Source organism: Meleagris gallopavo, chromosome 22 (assembly GCF_905368555.1).
Source record: "Meleagris gallopavo chromosome 22, MGAL_WU_HG_1.1, whole genome shotgun sequence".
Taxonomy (NCBI): Eukaryota; Metazoa; Chordata; class Aves; order Galliformes; family Phasianidae; genus Meleagris; species Meleagris gallopavo.
In genome coordinates, this window is record NC_139425.1 from 10,302,723 (window position 1) to 10,320,911 (window position 18,189).

General features: G+C 48.7%; 1 protein-coding gene across 2 annotated transcripts; it reads left to right on the top strand.

Annotated features, from left to right (window-relative positions):
- The first annotated feature begins 336 nt into the window (after positions 1 to 336).
- TM9SF4 (transmembrane 9 superfamily member 4) lies at positions 337 to 16,305 on the top strand. 2 transcript variants are annotated; one of them, XM_085241281.1, is made up of 18 exons: positions 337 to 447; positions 4,428 to 4,541; positions 6,027 to 6,126; positions 6,524 to 6,692; positions 6,773 to 6,902; positions 8,047 to 8,170; positions 8,773 to 8,891; positions 9,085 to 9,196; positions 9,664 to 9,734; positions 10,324 to 10,456; positions 11,028 to 11,109; positions 11,231 to 11,306; positions 11,646 to 11,729; positions 11,919 to 12,094; positions 12,414 to 12,477; positions 13,078 to 13,197; positions 13,746 to 13,835; positions 14,207 to 16,305. In XM_085241281.1, exons 1-18 carry the CDS (start codon positions 352 to 354, stop codon positions 14,354 to 14,356), a joined length of 2,010 nt encoding a protein of 669 aa, XP_085097407.1. In that variant the 5' UTR covers positions 337 to 351; the 3' UTR covers positions 14,357 to 16,305. The 2 variants fall into 2 exon arrangements, with proteins under 2 accessions (XP_085097407.1, XP_085097406.1); XM_085241280.1 differs by having other exon boundaries at positions 337 to 444.
- Positions 16,306 to 18,189: the final 1,884 nt, after the last annotated feature.

Genomic DNA, 18,189 nt, shown 5'->3' on the forward strand with positions numbered 1-18,189 from the left:
GGCTGAAACAGGAGCAGAGCCGCCCCGGCCTCAGCGCAGCCCCGCCATGGCCCGACCGCGGCGGGCTGGGCCAGGCTCCGCAGGGGAGAGATGGTGTCAATGCCCTCACACAAGATGGCGCCCGCGGCGTCGCGCCCGTCCTCAGCGCGAAGGCCGCTGCCCTCAGTAAAGATGGCGGCGCGGCTCGCCCTCATCCCCAGCGCCACCCCGAGGCTTCCGAGCCGCTAGCGCCTTATTGGCGGCCCCCGCCCCGTCGTCGGCATCGCTGCGCCGGGTTCCGCGCTGCCGTCGGAGGAAGCTGCGGGCCGGGCCGAGCGCAGTCCGCCGCCGGGCGCCGAGGCCGCTGTCGCCATGGCGACGGGCCCCGCAGCCAACCGCGCGCCGCTTCCGGTGACGTCGGCGCCGACACGTGGATCCAAGATGGCGGCGGCGGCGGCGGCGGCGGTGGTGAGTGCGGGGCGGCCGCGCGGGTTCCGTCCGGCGGGCCCGGGTCGGGCGGGAGCGGCACCGGCACCGCTCGTAGTCTGACGGTTCCTCGGCCTCGCGAGCTCTGCGGGACGGAGACGGTGATCCGAGTTCGGCTACGGCCTCGCTGCCTCCCGGGGTGGCCCTGCGGCCCTGCGGGGCGATGTCGGCTGCGGAGGACAGAGGGCGGCGGGCGCTTCGCCACGGGCCGAGCCGGGGTCCGGTGCTCCAATCCTGCGGTCCGGTGCCGTCCCGGCAGCGGCCTCCCCTGGGTCGGTCGTGCGTGCCATCCTAAGTGCTCGACAATGGCTGATGCTGAGCCCTTCCTTCCCTCGCTTCTCTTCCATCCCTTCCCTCCCAATTTTGTGGTTATATTTTAACTATTAAATTACTCCTTGAGTCGTCGGAGCTGTTCCTGGTGGGAATCTGCCGATGTGGGTGAGCATCAGGGCCCCCGTGAGCGGGAGGAAACACACGGTGAGGCACTCACTGGACTTTCATGACAGCAGCCTTCCTCCCCGCCAGCACAGAAGGACGGTGCCCTGGTGAAGCACTGCAGGAGCAGGGCTGTGCACAGAGGCTGTGTGCTGTACTGAGTCCCTTCTCAGGTGGACGCTGTGTGGGTAGCGGAGGCTTTCATTCATTTGGCTTTAACACTGCATGACCTGTTGGCTGCCTCCCAGGCAATAAGGAGTGCTGGAGATGGTTCTCCTGGGGGTTTCATAGAATGGCTTAGGTTGGTGGGGATCTTAATGATCATCCAGTTCCAACCCCCTGCCCTGGTCTGGTTGCCAACACTAGATCGTGCTGCCCAGGGCCCTATCCATCCCGGTCTTGGATGCCTCCAGGGATGGAGTATTTCCTTATAGCCTCCTGTGAAAGGCAGTGAAGGCTGCTGACAGCTCTCCTGGTCTCAAAGGGGCTCACTGAGATTGATGTGAATGCAGTGCTTGTCTCCTTTCTAAAGGCTTTCAGTGACTCCTGTGGGTACAAGCATGGGCTGGGCAGGAGTGTGATAAGAGTGAGGCTGTGCAAGCAGTTGTCAGGGACACAATGAGCAAGGGAGGGTTGTGAGCAGGTGCTGGTAATGCTGGGCTCATCCTGTGGCTGCCTGGTGAGTGAGTGCATGTGGGGAGAGCCCAGGTGCACTTTGTTGTGTGTGGGGTTTTGTTTCTTGCTGCACATTAGAGGACTCTGTTCTGTCTTCCCTTTCTGAAGTTTAAAGGTTGTGGTCACTGAAATTTTGAGCTTTGTGCATCTGGCTGGACAAATGGTTGGACAAATGGCCAGGCACAGGCTGCTCTCCCTGGCTTTCCTCAAAAGCAAAGACTGAAAGCTCTTGATATTTGCTGTTCAATGTCTCTTCTGCCCTTTTTCTCATATTTCCATCATCTCATTTATACGCTGTTCTCATTTCTCTGCTGTTCTCATTTCTACTTTGTTTTCTTCTCTTTAAGAAAATACTGTACTATGTTCACAAGTCTGTAGTTGAACTGGGAACCAATACAGAAAGAGCTGTATTGTGGTGCTTGCAGGGTGCTGGGAATTGCTGTTGCTCGAAGGGTCCTTCACAAAAATCCTTTGAGAATTTGCAGAAGAAAAGGCAGTGCTGTTCAAGTATTACTAGATGAGATAAATCAAAGAAACAGTGTCCTGGAATTGCTTGCATGCATTAAGCTGGATCGTTATCCAGGAATACCTTCTCGGGGAGGGTTTTTGTGCGAGCTTCTGTTTGTGGCTGTGTGCAGTGGAGATGCTAAGTCATGGCCTGGAGCAGTGATGGAGCACCTGGTGGGAAGGCAGGGCTAATCCAGGGGAGCTCAGGTGTAAGCAGTGCATCTGAGTGATGGAAGGGCTGGAGCCAGGATCCACCCTTTCCAGCCCTCATTTAAGGCTGGCAGTGGAGGTGAGGGCATCTCACTGGAGATCCCTCATACCTGAGGCCATCTAAAGGTAAGCAACTTCTTTCCTTCCTTTCTGCATTCACAATTGCTGCATTTGGGCTTGTCCTCATTTGCTGCAGTCACAAACTTTGCCACCCCACTACTGTTGCTTTACTTTCCATCACATTATAGTGTTACACTGTGCATAGGACATAAAACGCAGTGTTAGAATGGTTGTAAGAAAGATTCCAGTTAATCTACTTTTACAGTTAAGTGATTCACTCTAAGGCTAATTACAGGAATGGATTGTCATGTTTTCAGATTCTTTCATTAGGAGTCTCGCAGGCTTCAGGTGCTGAGTTCCATGTCTGTGTCTCTACTGAGGCTCTGTGCCTTGCTCAGTGCTGGGGTCCTGCCTGCAGCACCATAGCTGCTCCCTGTGCTGATGGCCTGGGCTGACTTGGTCTGGAGTTGTGCTTCTGTGTTGCACCACTTGCTGCTTTGCTGTAGGGCTTACCTGGCACATTAGGTGCTAGGCTGTCCCCAGAGTGATTTCTCGTGTGCGTTTTGAAATGCTCAGAACCACAGAGTTGAAATGCTCAGAACTTTGTGGTAGAGGCCATGAAGACAGCATCTCCTTTTTCTGAAAGCTTGTGCCTCACCAGGGGATGTGACGAGCAGAGCTCTGTCCTCATTTTGATCTTGCACAGGTGGTGTTCTGTCCTGCAGGCATCTTCCAGATGAGAGATTGCCTGGCCAGGCCCAGGAGTTGTGCGGATGTTTTGGTGCATATCTGTGTTGGCATTGATAGGCTTCTCTCTTCAGCTGGAGGGGAGGAGGCTGATCTATGCATATGGCAACAAGGATCCTAATGAGGAAGGCTTCAGGCATCACACGTACTTCCTTCCAATGTCACTTTGAAACTCCATCCCACCTGCTGCGTGGTGGTGTTCCAGCTTCTTGCCCCAAATAATTTTTCCTGGCAATGCTTTCTGTAGTCCCCCTCTCATCTTCTCTGTTGCCCAGTGCTGTCTTGAGTCATCACCATTCATATCCAAGAGCCTGATTTTTTTGCCATGGGTGTCATCACCAGTGCATCTTCTACGTGCTTGTGTGTCTCCCGAGTGCCTTCCAAAGGCTCTGTCCTTATTTTTGTCATCTTGCAAGCCTGTCAAGACAAGGATTGCACCAGTGTGGTTTTGATTTTGCTTAGATTTTGCTAAGTAACATTGTGCAGTGGATGTCAGGCATTTTGGTGACAAATGGAGCAAGAAGTGCTACAGGCAGCTGGATGCTGTGGGGCACAGCACTCCCTCTGGTGCTCACCTGCCTGGGATGTTTCTTCCTACTGGCTCAGAGACACAGCGCTCCTTTAGGTGATCAGAGAAGGCAAAACTTAGTGAAGTACATGAAACCTACCCCGTTTCAGGGTACTGTTCAAGTCCAAGGAATTCTAAGAAGCATTTCCCCGTTGCTTTCCAGACGATGATCTCTGCCTGCTGTAACTACATTAAGCTGAAACTGGGATAGGTCTGGAAATCTTCCTTTGTAAGGGTGATGGTGGGGGTAGATAGTAGCTGGCAACTTAGTTTTAACACGTTTCAGGCAAGTCTCTGGCATTTATATTTTATATACATTTTAAGTTTAAAAATTGAAATGTATCACAGTGTTTGTAGTTGGAAAGAGAGCAGATGTGAGCAGCCCCTTTGGGTGCTGTGAGCTGTGATGTGAGCGCAGCAGGGAATGGTGCAGGGCGGCTCCTGACCCACAGAGCTGATGGAAATCCAGATCAGGGTTAATGATAACTCTCTGGTAACCTGCTGGGCAAATCATAGTGCAGATAAACATGGTTGTCTTGTAGCTGAGCAAAGCCAACGCTCTTCTGATTGCATGTGAAGAAGCAGAGAGTGGAAGGTGCTCAGTGAGAGCTATGGAACAAAGTTAACAGCTTTTCTGAGTTAACTGGTGTTTCACTGCTTAACTTTAAGGACTTTGTAACGTCTGGGATGAGTGGTGTTGCCCTCCTCCAATGATGTTCTGGTGTTTGTTTTTGTATTTTAATACTACTTCTTTTTGCAGGAAAGGCTAAGGTATTTGCTGCTCTTGCTGTTGTGGCTTCATGATACGGATTCTTTCTACGTGCCTGGTGTGGCTCCTATCAATTTCCACTGGAACGATCCTGTAGAAATAAAGGTGAGATAAAATCGAAGCTGCTAGTATGTTTGTTTTGGGGTTCTGTGTGTGTTTTCATTTTCCTACTTTGTATTGTAGCTGCTAAATGGGACTGGCAGGTCAGACTTTTGCTACCTTCATGTATGGTGTTGGGGATAAGCAGTCCTCAAGTGGTCACTGCAATTCCCAACACAATTCTTTCTCTTGCTTCTGATTTCTTCTACCCAATTCCTTCAGCAGCTGCACCGAACTCCTCAAGGTGTTGTTCTGTTTGACAAAAAGAGCCCTCTTTCTCACTGCAGTTGTGAATTTAATCTGATTTCCCTCCAGCGCTGTACTGACTCTCCATCTATTTGTGGAAGGTGGGCCTGGGGATGGTAGGTCAGAAGTAGTTTGACTCAAACCTTTTCAGTATTCTCCTCTTTTGTATGTTTTGTACTGAGTCAAGTGAAAACCATGGTAATTCCTTTCCAAGTGCAGACATTTGTTCTTGAGTGCGGTGGATCTTACAGCCCTGGCTTGCTGAAAAGCTGTTCCTGTGCGACATTGCTGGTGCTGAGTGCTGGAACTGCTTTTGCCATACAGGAGGAAGCCAGACCTTGTTTCCAGGCATCAGCAATTTATAGCCCTTTTCATTTATTTTTCTAAAGCTGTGGCCTCTGTCTCAGCAAAATCCAGCACCCCTGGGGATGCTGAGGTTTGATGCTCCCACAACACAATTTGCTCTATGGCTGCAGTCTGGGCTATTTTTAAGCAAATGAGATTTGCCTGTGGCTACAGTAAGCTTCCTGGAAGGAGGAGGTATTGGAGTGGCTGTTCTCAAAGGGATTGCATGAGCCAAATGCTTCCTCAAGTGATAAGGCAAGTCAGCGTGTTTGCCAGTGCTCTTCCAATAAATGAGCTTGGCTGCGTTACAAAACACTCCTGTTTTTATGAGCAACTGTGGCCCTGGCTATTGCAGTATGTCTCTGCACTTCCCCTGTGCAGTGTGATTTGTGAGAACTCTCCAGAAGTGTTTGGGTTTTGTCACTGTCCTTTGTCTTCCCAATCTGGTGGATTCCAAAGACAAAAGTTGCTCAACTCTCTGTACTTCCAGAGGCCAGACCTCTGGGTCCAACGTGACATGATTTTTATTTCTATTTTTTTAAGCAAACAACTGCAGTCTCGCACAAAATTTGACCCTTGAATTTCTTTGAAGCTCTTTGCTGTTCTGTGGGACTTCACTGAGTTATAAATTTGTGAAAACAATCCACCACGCTCCTTTCTTCAATGGTTTCTCTGTCAATTAAGTGCTGCTAAGTTGGAGAGAATGTACAGCTTGGAACTGTGCAAAAGGAAAGAAAGCTGGAGCTCTGCAAGGACCTTCTGTATGTTCTTACAGCTTCTAAGGACGAGCTGTATGGGATGTTGAGATGTTTCTTGAAGTGATCTTCAGCTTCTGGCTGATGTCAAGTGGGTAGGAAAGTGGCTTCTGTCACAGGGATAATTCTTCCTTTCTTCCTCCAGGCTGTGAAGCTCACCAGCTCACGAACCCAGTTACCATATGAATACTACTCGTTGCCCTTCTGCCAGCCCACCGAGATAACATACAAAGCTGAGAATCTTGGTATGTATCTGCTGATGAGAGTGCTCCCCAGCAATAAGCAGGCTGCCACTTGGGAGCTGACTGTGGGTTTAGAGGAGGAAAAGCAATTGGCAGTATCCTCTCTAATAAGCTGTGGAGAGCGTGCTCTCTCTATTTCTTTATATACTGGCAGTTTGCAAACCAGAATGTCTGTGCATTTTAGATGGGAGACAACTGACCTGGAGGAAAGCTGTAAGCAACTTTGTAGTTTTTCCAACAAAATAAATAAATCATCCTTCAGCTTTTTCCTTGTATTTGTGCTAACAAGGGAGACTTGCTCTCATCACTCTGGCTGTACGGTGCGCTGCAAACCCAGGGCAGTGCCAGTGGCAAGAAGCCTGGCAGCCTTCAAACTTGCCCTTATTTCCCTGTTTTCCAGGTGAGGTTCTCCGGGGGGATCGAATTGTAAATACACCTTTCCAGGTTTTCATGAACGTAGAGAAGAAATGTGAAGTTCTGTGCAACTTTCCCAACAAGCCAGTCACTCTGACAGTGGATCAGAGCAAACTGATGGCTGAGCGGATCCGGGAAGATTACTATGTCCACCTGTGAGTCATCTTGAGCACGGGTTTGTGTCAGTGGGGATTCTGTGGTGTGGACAAATTTGATCTGAAATCTGTGTTTTCAGCATTGCTGATAACCTGCCTGTGGCAACAAGGCTGGAGTTTTATTCCAATCGCGAGGAAGAGGAAAAGAAGAAGGAGAAGGATGTGCAGTTCGAGCACGGATACAGGCTTGGGTTTTTGGATGGGAACAAGGTAGAGAATCTGGATGTTGTCTGAGGGGTGCCTGGAGGAGCTGTGGGTGTCTGTCAGAAGGTGTTAGAAATCCTCCAGAAAACATCGGGGTTAGGAATGCAGCAGGAGCTTTTACAGAGAGAGGAAATATGAGAGGTGTCCTGATGGGAGGCAGGGGGGGCAGGTGCTGAATACTGCAAGACTCCCAGCACTGACACACTGCCTGTGGTTTCTGTCAGGAGAACAAAGGCTGGCTGATGTTTAACAGCCTTGGAGCATCTTGTGCTTAAAAACCCAAACAAACTTGTAGTCAGGTTCCAGACTAGAATAAACACAAGTTTGATTCCTTCAGTACAGTGTACTGTTACCTGTGAAAGAAACATAGTTTAGGAGGGGTGGAAAAGGGTATGGGATATTGGGGGGGGGGGGGAAAAAATAATAAAAGCACTGGCAAACTTCACAAAACAGAGCTGCTTCCTGTTTGTAAGCGTCTGGGAGAAGCTTCATAAGCCTGCAAATGGAGATTTAGCATGTGTACTCCTGCAGGTATTTTCTTTGATCGTGTGCTCTGAAGATTAGCTGTTTGACTTAACAGATGCATCTGTTCAGCAGTCAGTGATCAGGTGCAAACACAGCTCTGTTACTTGAAAGTAAGCTCTCATTGGTGAACAAACCTGCTGTGCTTGCTTTAACGATCTGTACTTTGTTCCTGTAGTAGGTGATCTAAGAGCCTATTGAAAGTGCAAACTTAGGACAGCTATGAGCACCCACAGGCTAATTAATGTTTATCTGATAGAGAAAGGAAGCAGGAAACTCAAGACCATGGCTACTGAGGCATCAATTCTGTGGTTCTTTTGCCACTGAAGTTTTCACTGAACGCATGGCTGAGATTTATCTGAATATAACGGTATTGTCTAGGCCAGAAATAGGCTGAAACATTGTCACTGTTGCTTGGAGTCATTGAGTTGTCACCTTTTCAGTACCCTTTCTCTCCTCTTGTTCTTTTAACCTTGGAAAGTGTTAGCTTGATCTTGTGCTGTAGCACAGTGTGTCTGGGAACAGTTGGAGTCTTTAGTTTTCTTCCTTAGCTTTCTCCATTGCTTCTAAAATTTGCTCATTCCTTCTTTGGGTCGCTAATGTTTTATTTACTGTCAATCTGTTTTAGTTCTACCTGCACAACCACCTCTCCTTCATCCTTTACTACCACAGAGAGGATGTGGAAGAAAACCAGGAGCCCACCTACAGAGTCGTGCGCTTTGAAGTGATTCCCCAAAGCATTAAACTAGAAGGTGGGAGACTTTTAGGGAAGGGAGCAAGGGAGAAGAATCTCTTTTATGGCCAAATGAATGCTGCTGTTGTCTCATGATGCCAGCAGGTGTGACAGCCCAGAGATCCACGGAATATCAGGAGCTGTTCCAGAGAGACTGACGTTTAAAAAATAATAGTTGAGGGAGTAGCATTCTTATTTCATTAAGCTCAACATGAAAACAGTATTTCAAGGCAGAGCTGCCCATAGTGTGCATCGTCCCGTGCAGCTCTCCTTTGGCAGTCGCAGGCTTTGCCGGAAAGGTCTTGTTTCTTAGTGTGTAGTGGGACAGAGGATTTATCTGTGATCTAGACCCTAGGCTTCAGAGCCTCTAGCTTTTGCCCTTCTGGTTAAGGTGAAGGCTGCACGTAGTTTTCTTTGAAGTTTATTAATGCTATTCCTCTGCTGACTGGCATAATTGTTTTGCATATTGCATAGTAGCTGGGAAAGGACTGGATGCTTCCTCTGCAGTATTTGGAGTAATAGAAGCATGGTGTCTTGAATGTGGGACCAGGGTGATCAGTTGGAGATACGGTGCTTTGGATGGGAGGGATGACCTAGTGCATGCCATATTTTCTTTTACAGATTTGAAGGCTGATGAGAAGGGCATGTGCACCCTGCCTGAAGCAACAGGCTCTGCCCCTCAGGAGATAGACCCCACCAAGGAGAACCAGTTGCTGTTCACCTACTCTGTCCACTGGGAGGTGAGGGAGAAGAGGGAAGCTGGCTGGCAGCTGGCCACCCCTACCCAGCACTGACTTGTTAGCAGTTAGTGCTCTGAGTGTGCCACACGGGTGTTGTGGAAGACATTGGGAATGTGCTGGTGAGAGGACATGGGGCGGTGATAGTTTCTGGGATGTCTGAAGGGTCTCTGGTCACGCGTTGCTGTTCTTTCAGGAAAGTGACATTAAATGGGCATCCCGCTGGGACACCTACCTGACCATGAGTGATGTGCAGATTCACTGGTTTTCTATCATTAACTCAGTTGTGGTCGTCTTTTTCCTTTCAGGTGAGTGAGATGTGTGGGGTGAAGAAGGCGTTACCGTTTCTGTGCAGGAAGTTTTCTTTAAGCCTCAACAGCAGGTAGCTTGGGAAGGATTGTTTATGTCTAAGCCTGATCAGAAGGGGCACGAAATAGACAGTAGTACACTTAAATCCTCCTGGTTTGGGCAGCATTCTATGGGATCAGACTGTTATCAAGGTCTGCTCTCTGATCCGGGTAGCTGAGGTAGTAGAATAAGTGTGGTTCAAAGAAAAACAACAACAGGAAAGCCACAGTGCCCTGTTTGTGCACTGGCCTTTCTACTCCCTGGGGTTTTGTTTCTGGTTATGCTGTAGGCTGGGGGAGAAGAGTCATGACTCAAGGCTTCCTCTCCTACTCAGATCTGTGTGTGTTGGTGGGATCAGTGTGGCTGCACAGCATGAGAGCAGCAGGGCCACACGGGAGCCCCTGAGCTAAACTGTACTTGTTTTCAGGTATTCTCAGCATGATCATCATTCGCACCCTCCGGAAGGACATAGCCAACTACAACAAGGAAGATGACATTGTATGACGTTTGTTCTTGGGGCTGGGATCAGAGAGGGAGGGGGACACGAATCAGCAGGAACCTGGTTTGAAGATGTAGATGTGGTTATCTCTTTCCATCTTGTCTCTTTTCTTGCTCCATTTTTCTTCCAATTCTGAAGATGAGAAATACAGTTCTGTAATGTGCTGTCACCATCGGTGGAAGTGTTCGAAGTCAGACTGGACAGAAAGCACTGAACAACCCAGTCTAGTGAAAGATGTCCCTACCTATGATGGTGGGGGGGGGCAGTGATCTTTAAGGGTCCTCCCAACCCAAACCATTCCATAATTCTGTGGCACCTTTTCTACTCTGTATCCAGTAATGGATACCAGCTCAGATGTTTTTAGAGCTAGGTACTGACTGCTGTCAGTTTGATAAATGTGTGCCCTGACACTGGCAGTTTGGGTCTTAACCATTCTAAGCCCAAGAGAAAAGAAGTTTCTTAACTAGAGTGATATAATTCTATGGAACTGGCTGCAAGGAAGTTAACCTGTTAGGGTGGCTGCGATAGGACTTTCATATCTACTGGTGGGCTGTAATTGAATACTTTCTTTTCTTGTTGTTGCTACAGGAAGATACTATGGAGGAATCTGGTTGGAAACTTGTGCATGGAGATGTTTTTAGACCTCCACAGTATCCCATGATCCTCAGCTCTCTCCTGGGTTCTGGAATTCAGCTCTTCTGTATGATCCTGATAGTCATCTGTAAGTGGCACGTGTTGCTTGGAGTGGCTGTAACAAGAAGAGCAGTGCTCCAGACTGCAGCTTCAATCAGTGCTCACATTAGCTTGGGGGATATCGCAAGGCTGCTTCCTTTTTGCAGGGTTGATCTAGGCTGTATGATTTTGCTCAGCATTTCTGAGTTGCTAGAATCTCAGGTATTCTAGATATGCATTTCCTAGCTGAAGGCTTTTTTTTTTTTTAATTTTTGTATTGTCTGTAATCAAGGTAGGAGATCATGATTTCTGTTGAACAAGCGCTGTGTGATAGTGGGCTGAGAGACTTTTGCACGTATGCTTTGCTTTCTGAGATGCACCTGCTCAAATATCTGGTTAGCTGATGTTAACACATGGTCTGCAGCTTGAGATCAAAGCTGTGGCTGTCTCTGCCGGTGCTGGAGCTGTGGATATGTTAAGCTTTGAAGGAAATGAGGTCTGTGCCAGAGGCACGGATCCCAGGCAGCTGCACTCTGTATGTGGGATGGCTGCTGTCCTACAGATGCAGGATAGCACGTGTGCATCAGAGCCGCTCAACTTCGTCCTTTTTTCTTCCACAGTTGTTGCTATGCTGGGGATGCTGTCGCCTTCTAGCCGGGGTGCGCTGATGACTACTGCCTGCTTTCTCTTCATGTTCATGGGGTAGGTGACCACTGCTTCTTGCAGCAGAACTGTCCTACCCACCCCTCCCTCCCCTTTTCTTCCCCTCCCTGTTTGCAGCAATGAAAACTCATTTTCTTTGTCCTGGTTTGTTTCTGTCCAGGGTTTTTGGTGGATTCTTTGCTGGCCGCTTGTACCGGACTCTGAAAGGACATCGATGGAAGAAGGGAGCCTTTTGTGTGAGTCTCTTGGTGTTCTGTGCTACTTGTCCAGGTTTGATGATGGCAAGGTCTGTGGATAAGCTCCCTGTGTATTTGCGGGTAGCGGGATGCAGCCTGGTTATACTGCAAAGATTTGGTGTGAAAGAAGTCCTGGTAGCTTTATAAAAAGTACTGGGTAAAAGCCAGAGCTTTTACTGCAGCAAAGCAAGCAGGTTGTCTGAGATCCTACCCACACCCTCCTGCCATGTATTAGTGCTGCAGCAAACAGGATGCCTCCTCCCAGCAGTGGGCTCATGAGAAAGAAACATCTGGTTGATAAGCCACGCGTGTTCTCTTGACTTATGCTTGCTCTTGCAGACAGCTACCTTGTATCCGGGTGTCGTCTTCGGTATCTGCTTTGTCCTGAACTGTTTCATCTGGGGAAAACACTCCTCTGGAGCGGTAGGTAACTTCTAACTTCTTCCACTCTGGAGCCTGTTGGAGTGGGAGGTGGGTGACTGTGCTGTCAGGAAATTCCTGCTTCAGTGTCTTTCTAACTGCAGCTGCCAGTGCAGTAGCTGGCTGAAGCTGGCCTGGCCAATGACTCCAGAGTGGATGATCTTGTTTTTGTTACTTTTGGTGTGATTCCAGGTGCCTTTCCCTACCATGGTGGCCTTGCTCTGTATGTGGTTTGGGATCTCATTGCCCTTGGTCTACCTGGGGTACTACTTTGGATTTCGCAAACAGCCCTATGACAATCCTGTACGGACCAATCAGATTCCCAGGCAGATCCCAGAGCAGAGGTGGTATATGAACAAATTCGTTGGGTGAGTGCCACGTGGTGAGTTAAGCCCCTTCCCCATAGTTCTCTTAGCCTCCTGAACATCACTCTTCTGCTGGTGTCTGCATGTGGACAGATCACAGGTGCATTTTCTTTAGTAATGCAGCATTTGAGATTTAATCTCGACAGGTTTTATGTGCTCAACAATGAGAAAAGTTGTGTCATTTACTATGTGAAATTTATTCTCTAAGCTGGAGCTTAGAGCTTTTGGTAGGAGTGCTCTAGGTGCTTACAGGGAGCTTCTGATAGGCAGGCAGTTGTATTGTGCTGCTTAGTTTTTCTCTCTCCTTTCTTTCTCTCTCTAGGATTCTCATGGCTGGTATTCTGCCTTTTGGAGCAATGTTCATCGAACTGTTCTTCATTTTCAGTGTAAGCATTTTACCCACTTTGCTCCTGAATAGGACTCCTCTTGTGCTGCAGGGACTGGGCTTCTGGAAGGGAGGGGGCACCCACCTGGAGTGATCTCATTCTCCTGTACTTGTTGAGGGCTGACAGGTTCCCTCCAGGCACTTTCAGTATTTTCCTTAGAGCTGGGCTCTGGGTCTCTTCAGACTCTTTGTGCTGAAAACATGTGGAGTTGTCTGCAGAACCTTCCTGAGAGATGTGAAGGATGGCGGTGAAGATGAAGCTTAACACAACATTATGTCAAGGAGAAATCCTGGCTTTGGGACGGCTGAGCTGTTCCAGCTGTCACTTATCTCTCACCTTCCTGTGGACATAGAGGAACTTGCTGTGCCATTGCTAGGAAGGTGAAGGGGAGGAATGAGATGCCACAGCTCTCTTTGGGCACCTTTTACAACCAGCCTTCTCTAAAATATAATGCAGTGGAACACCCTAGATCTGTGATGTTTTCTATTTAAAGCTGAGGGCCCCTCATTTTTTCCTGCACTAGCTGGAGGAATGTAGTCTTGCACTCACTGATGGATTACAGTAGTATGGAAACAATTTTATGCTGTGTCTTTGTTTCAGGCAATCTGGGAGAACCAGTTCTATTACCTTTTTGGTTTTCTCTTCCTGGTGTTTATAATCCTGGTGGTATCATGCTCCCAAATCAGCATTGTCATGGTGTACTTCCAGCTTTGTGCCGAGGTGAGATGTCCTCCGTTTCCTCTGTTGTACTTACAGTAGCTCAGAGTGCATGATTGCTTCTGGAAAAGCACAGATTGTGTTATTACTGCTTAGCAGAAATCTAGCATGGTCCAGCTGTGTGGTTCTGATGGCTCTTGCTGCTTTAAGGAGAGTTGAAGCTACTTGATATCTGTGAGACAGGGAGCAGTGGTATCATACAGGAAATTCTGCTAGGAATGGGGCATTTTGAGCTGACATCTCTTCCCAAAGAAAGTTTCATTCCATCCCGTCCAAAGAGAAATACAGGGCTGGAGGCTGAGCTGTGTTCTTTGTTAGCCAGTGTTGCAAGACTGACATGGCTCTGTTTCACTGACAGCTTTTCATCCTTTGTTTGGAAATACCTTTGTGGCAAAGTAGTTCCCCGTGCCCAACCTGTGCTTTCCTTTCAAGGAAAATGAGTAATGTCCTCCCTGTCACCATAAGTTCGCATCTTTCCTGACCCAGGGAAAAAGGACACAAGAAAAAAGGAACCCTGTGGGATAATGCTGAGTCTTTTTTCACTCTATCAGGATTACCGCTGGTGGTGGAGGACCTTCTTGGTGTCTGGAGGATCTGCATTCTATGTGCTGATATATGCTGTCTTCTACTTTGTGAACAAGGTATCGTTATCCCTCTTTAAGTGGCACTTCTCTAGAGGAGATTGTTGGATCTGGGAAAGGAAATGGTGGGACCACTCAGTCTGCCCCTATGCGAGCACGAGGCAGCTGAGCTGCCAGCTGCACTAAGGTCTCCATAGCAGATAGGAGGCTTAAGTGCCTGGGTTTACCTGTGTGGAGCAATGAGTTGCTGACAGTGCCCTCCCTCCAAGGAGATGTCTTTGCTGCTGAACAGAAATGCAGGGGGCAGAAGGTTTCCTCTTCCTTCTTGAATGCCCCCTCGTGGAGGGTGTTGGCTGGTTTGGAAGCTGACTTACGTTACTTCTGAACTCGATTTCACTTGTGGTCTTTTTTCCTCTCCTCTTCTGTTTTAGCTGGACATTGTTGAGTTCATTCCCTCCTTACTATACTTCGGCTACACCGCCCTTATGGTCCTGTCCTTCTGGCTCCTCACTGGCACCATTGGCTTCTATGCAGCCTACATGTTTGTCCGGAAGATCTACGCCGCAGTGAAAATAGACTGAAGATGCACAGACCCAGCAGAAAACAGACACTTCTGAATACGTGTCCTCCTGGCAGTGAGGAGGACGTTTTCTCCCAGTGCTTTCGAGGAAACAAAACCCAGTGGGAGAGTGACAAGAGAAATAAATAACTCCTCATTTTGGAATGTAACTTCTGGCACAGTGTACATGGATTCTGGGCTACTTCTGGGGGGAAAGGGGTCTGTAGATACCTTACATTTTAACTTTATTATCCTGTTTGAGAATTGAGGGAGTTTTTTAGCAAAGAAATATCCCTCTATATAAGTAAACCCCTTTTTTTGCTAATTCTTTTTTTCTGTTGATGATGAATGGATTTAAGACAGCAGTGGAAACACTTGTGACAACATTTTCTTCCAGCCTCTGGGGTGCTCTAGGATTCAGGGAGACTTCAACAAGTATCAGGCTGGGTTTCCTTCCTGCCTTCATGTCTGCACAGAAGAGGGAGCTTGACTGTGGCAAAATGAAAGGATCCCAGAAGGCTGACCCAGCTCACCCAGCATGCTCTCACCGTCTAATCCTGGCTTCGGCTTGTTTACAGTTGGATGGAGGTGCCATTCAGAGCCCAGGAAGTGCAATTTCACCCCAAGAGCTGGAGAACTTCAACTGGCAGCATCGCTTCTCCCAGCTTCTGGCCTTGGAGCACGGGCTGCTTGGGATGCATCTGCTGGAAGGGCTGGGAGGGGATGTTCCCCTCTTTCAGGAGGTGTGGCAGAGCGTGCTGCTGTGGAACGGGGCTGTGCGAGGACAGACACGCAGCAAGATGCGTGAGGGCTTGGTACATCAGCAGCTCTGCTCCAGCCACGTGAGGAAACGGGCAGGCTTCCTTCCTGGGAGCCCCGTGGGGTCATGCAGAGCCCACTGAGAGAGGTCTGTGCTGCTGCTGTGTTAGTGCCAAGCGATCTGATGCAGTGTTGAGCCTCAGCTGCTGCAGGGTGCGCCGGCTGTGCAGGAGGGCTGGGAAAGGGAGCGGCTCCCAGGAGCTCTCCCATTGCCAGAAGCAGCTGTCTCACTACCTGCCCTGCATTCCAGCTGCTCTTGCTGCTCTTTTCTCTTAGATTCTCTACCTCCGGGGTACAGAAGCGTGCACTCCCTCAGCTGTATTTTGTTCTTTTCCACAAAATGGTTTAAGCCCTTTGGGACAGCCAGTGCAGGCTTTTCTGCAGTGGGCTCCTCTTTTTTCTGTGGATTGATGCCTGATTAAACCCATGGGAAGCTCGTTTTAAATGAGGTTAAATGTTTTGTTTTGAGAATCTACGTGATGTTTACTGGTGAAGGGCTTCCATGTTGCAGTGAAGGCTCCCTCCATCCCCAGAGTAGCTGGATTCAGTCAGGGCTACAGGGACAGGTGGTTGTGGTATTGTTTTTTGTTTTTCTCCGTCAGAGCTATAAAAATTTCCCTCTTGCTCCTTCCTGTAGCAAGAAATTATGTCTCCAAGTGACCAGCTGCCCCAGGTGATGCTATTTCAACCCAGAGCTGTCCCAAGCCCTCTTTGTCAACCAGCACTACTGCATACACTTGAAGGCTTTGGGTTTGCTTTCCTTAACTCATATTGCCCCAGGGGTTTCCATCAGGTCCATGCATGGACCCGTGGCTCTCAGCAATGGCCTTGGTCTCCACAGGGAGCTTCCAGCCTCTCTGACTCCTCCTCAGCGCCCCCCACCATGCCAAAGTCTGCCCAGCCAGGAATCGAGGATGGGAAAAGAGAGCAGGGGACACACAAGCCAGCTGTCTTGTGAGCCCTGCATCACTTCTGATTCAAGATCATAGAGGAGATTTTGGGTTTATTTTGCTATCCCCACTCCAGCGGGGAGGCTCAGCCAGCATTGATTTCTCTCCTTCCCCAAAGTGTTTTCTCTGTATTCTTTGTAATTTTTAATTAATGTATGTATTCTTTGTGTCCTACTGTAAATAAATCTGCCGTTGTCCTGTTCTGGGTTCTCCTAAGCCACCTCTTTGAATTTTCTTTCCATTACACTCTGCCTGTTCAGACACCCCTGTGGTCTTTGCATGCCTTCCTCAGAAGCAGAGCTTGGGGTACTGGTTTCTTCCATCATATTTTTCTCCAGGAGAACCTGATGGAGCTGCAAGGTTCTTCCCAGCGCCGCATGTACTGCACGTTGCCATGAAGCTGCCACCAGCCAAGGTATTCTGAGCTGTTTCTTGCACTACTGCTGCCACGTGCTGTGTTGTCAGATGGTTTGCTGCTCCATTCACTCGTGTCTGTGCGACTCGTGTGTGTGCAGCTGATGGTGAGAGCACTGTGCCTGCAGAGGCACCGTGGGGCGGTAGGGCAGCAGGCAGGGAGCTGCCGTCCCGTCTGCTCATGTTGTGTAGGCGTGTGGGTGCTGCTGGATGGTGAACTTCGCCGTTGGCTTTCAGCTCGATGTCTTTTACCTTTGCTTGTCTATTTTTGCTGTGAGAAAAGAGCAACGACTTTCTTTCAAAGGTGGGAAAGAGCAGTGAGATCGTTGTGGGTTATGGGGTTGCCGGCATCGGTGGCTGCTGAATGTCTGATGCTGATCAGCTGCCAAGATCAGCGTGGGAAATATTTGCATGTTTAAAATCAAAACTCAAAAAGTCACTGGCGTAGTCAATTCTCTTAAAGGGCAAAGGAAGGCTTCAGCTCCACCACCAGGACAGTCTGTGCTGAGCTTGCTACTTTTGGTTCTGAGCAGAATGCAGAAGTGCTATCTATCTCCACTGTGTTCAGTGTTAGCGAGGGAGGAGAGTGCTGAGGGGGGATGGGCACGTCTCACCCATCTGTGATAGGGATGACAACGAGATCAGGCCCAGAGAAGTGTGAACACTGAAAATGACTGTTGGCTTTTACACCTTATCCTGAAAAGAGATCCCTGAGAGGGCAGCATCCTGCTCCCCTTTGGCAAAGCGCTGCTCCTGGCTTGAGCTGTAAGTTTGGTTCTGGTTCGGCACAACCCTGAGGAGCTGAGCATGTCTGGGTGCTTTGCAATGCTTCTGTGTGGGCTGGCGTTTGCGGAACCAAGGGACCAATGCTGTCTAACAAATGGTTTTCTCCATTGTGCAAAAGAATGGCACTGGCTGCTCAGGCAGGGAGCTGTGTCCTTCCTTGGGTCTCATTCTGTGATTGAAAGAAATGTCAAAGTCTGTGCATTTGTGTAGGAAACTGGATCTCTGACTTGCCTTAACACCAGGCCAACCCAAGCCCCATTCCCCTCCACAACAATACCCAGGGTGCATGATTCAAATGCTTTTAATAAACAACTTCCTTATTAAAAAAAAAAAAAGAAAGCTTTCAATTTGAACTTCATTTTGCAAAACAATGAAAGCGCTGATTTTTAATTGTGACCTGTACATTTCCTAATGGCACTTCATTTTATTTTTTTACAATTAAAAAACCTTGTTTTATAGCCCCTCAAAATACTCCATTAAAAGAGGTTATTTGCTGTGTACAAAAGTGCTAGAAAGTTTCTTTATAGAAAAACATCAGGCTGTACCCACGGGAAGCTTCTGGCTTGGACAGCGGTGGGGAGGGAGAGCTCTGCAGCACCAGAGAACAGGAACTGCAGCACAGTGGCTGATGGTGCGTCCCTGCCTTTGGCTGCCAGAAGCAGGAATCCAGGCTCTTCCTTCTGAGTGAGACATTGGTGAGCTCCGGATCATGCTCTGCCTTCAATCTGATGAGCCTCTGATGAGCAGAACTTGGGCTGTGGGCAATCCCACCCATGGCAATCCTCAGCAGTGTTGGGATTCTCCTTGTGGCTCTGCAGCAGTATTGAAGCATGACTGCTTCCCAGTGGGGATCTTCACAGCTTCCACAGGTTTCCTCTGCGACCAC

Excerpts from the sequence above, each read along its gene's own strand:
- TM9SF4 (XM_085241281.1), top strand. The coding sequence starts at position 352 with ATGGCGACGGGCCCCGCAGCCAACCGCGCGCCGCTTCCGGTGACGTCG. Across the intron at positions 448-4,427 it reads CGGCGGCGGCGGCGGCGGTG|GAAAGGCTAAGGTATTTGCT; the intron begins GTGAGTGCGGGG and ends TTCTTTTTGCAG. Across the intron at positions 13,198-13,745 it reads ACTTCCAGCTTTGTGCCGAG|GATTACCGCTGGTGGTGGAG; the intron begins GTGAGATGTCCT and ends TCACTCTATCAG.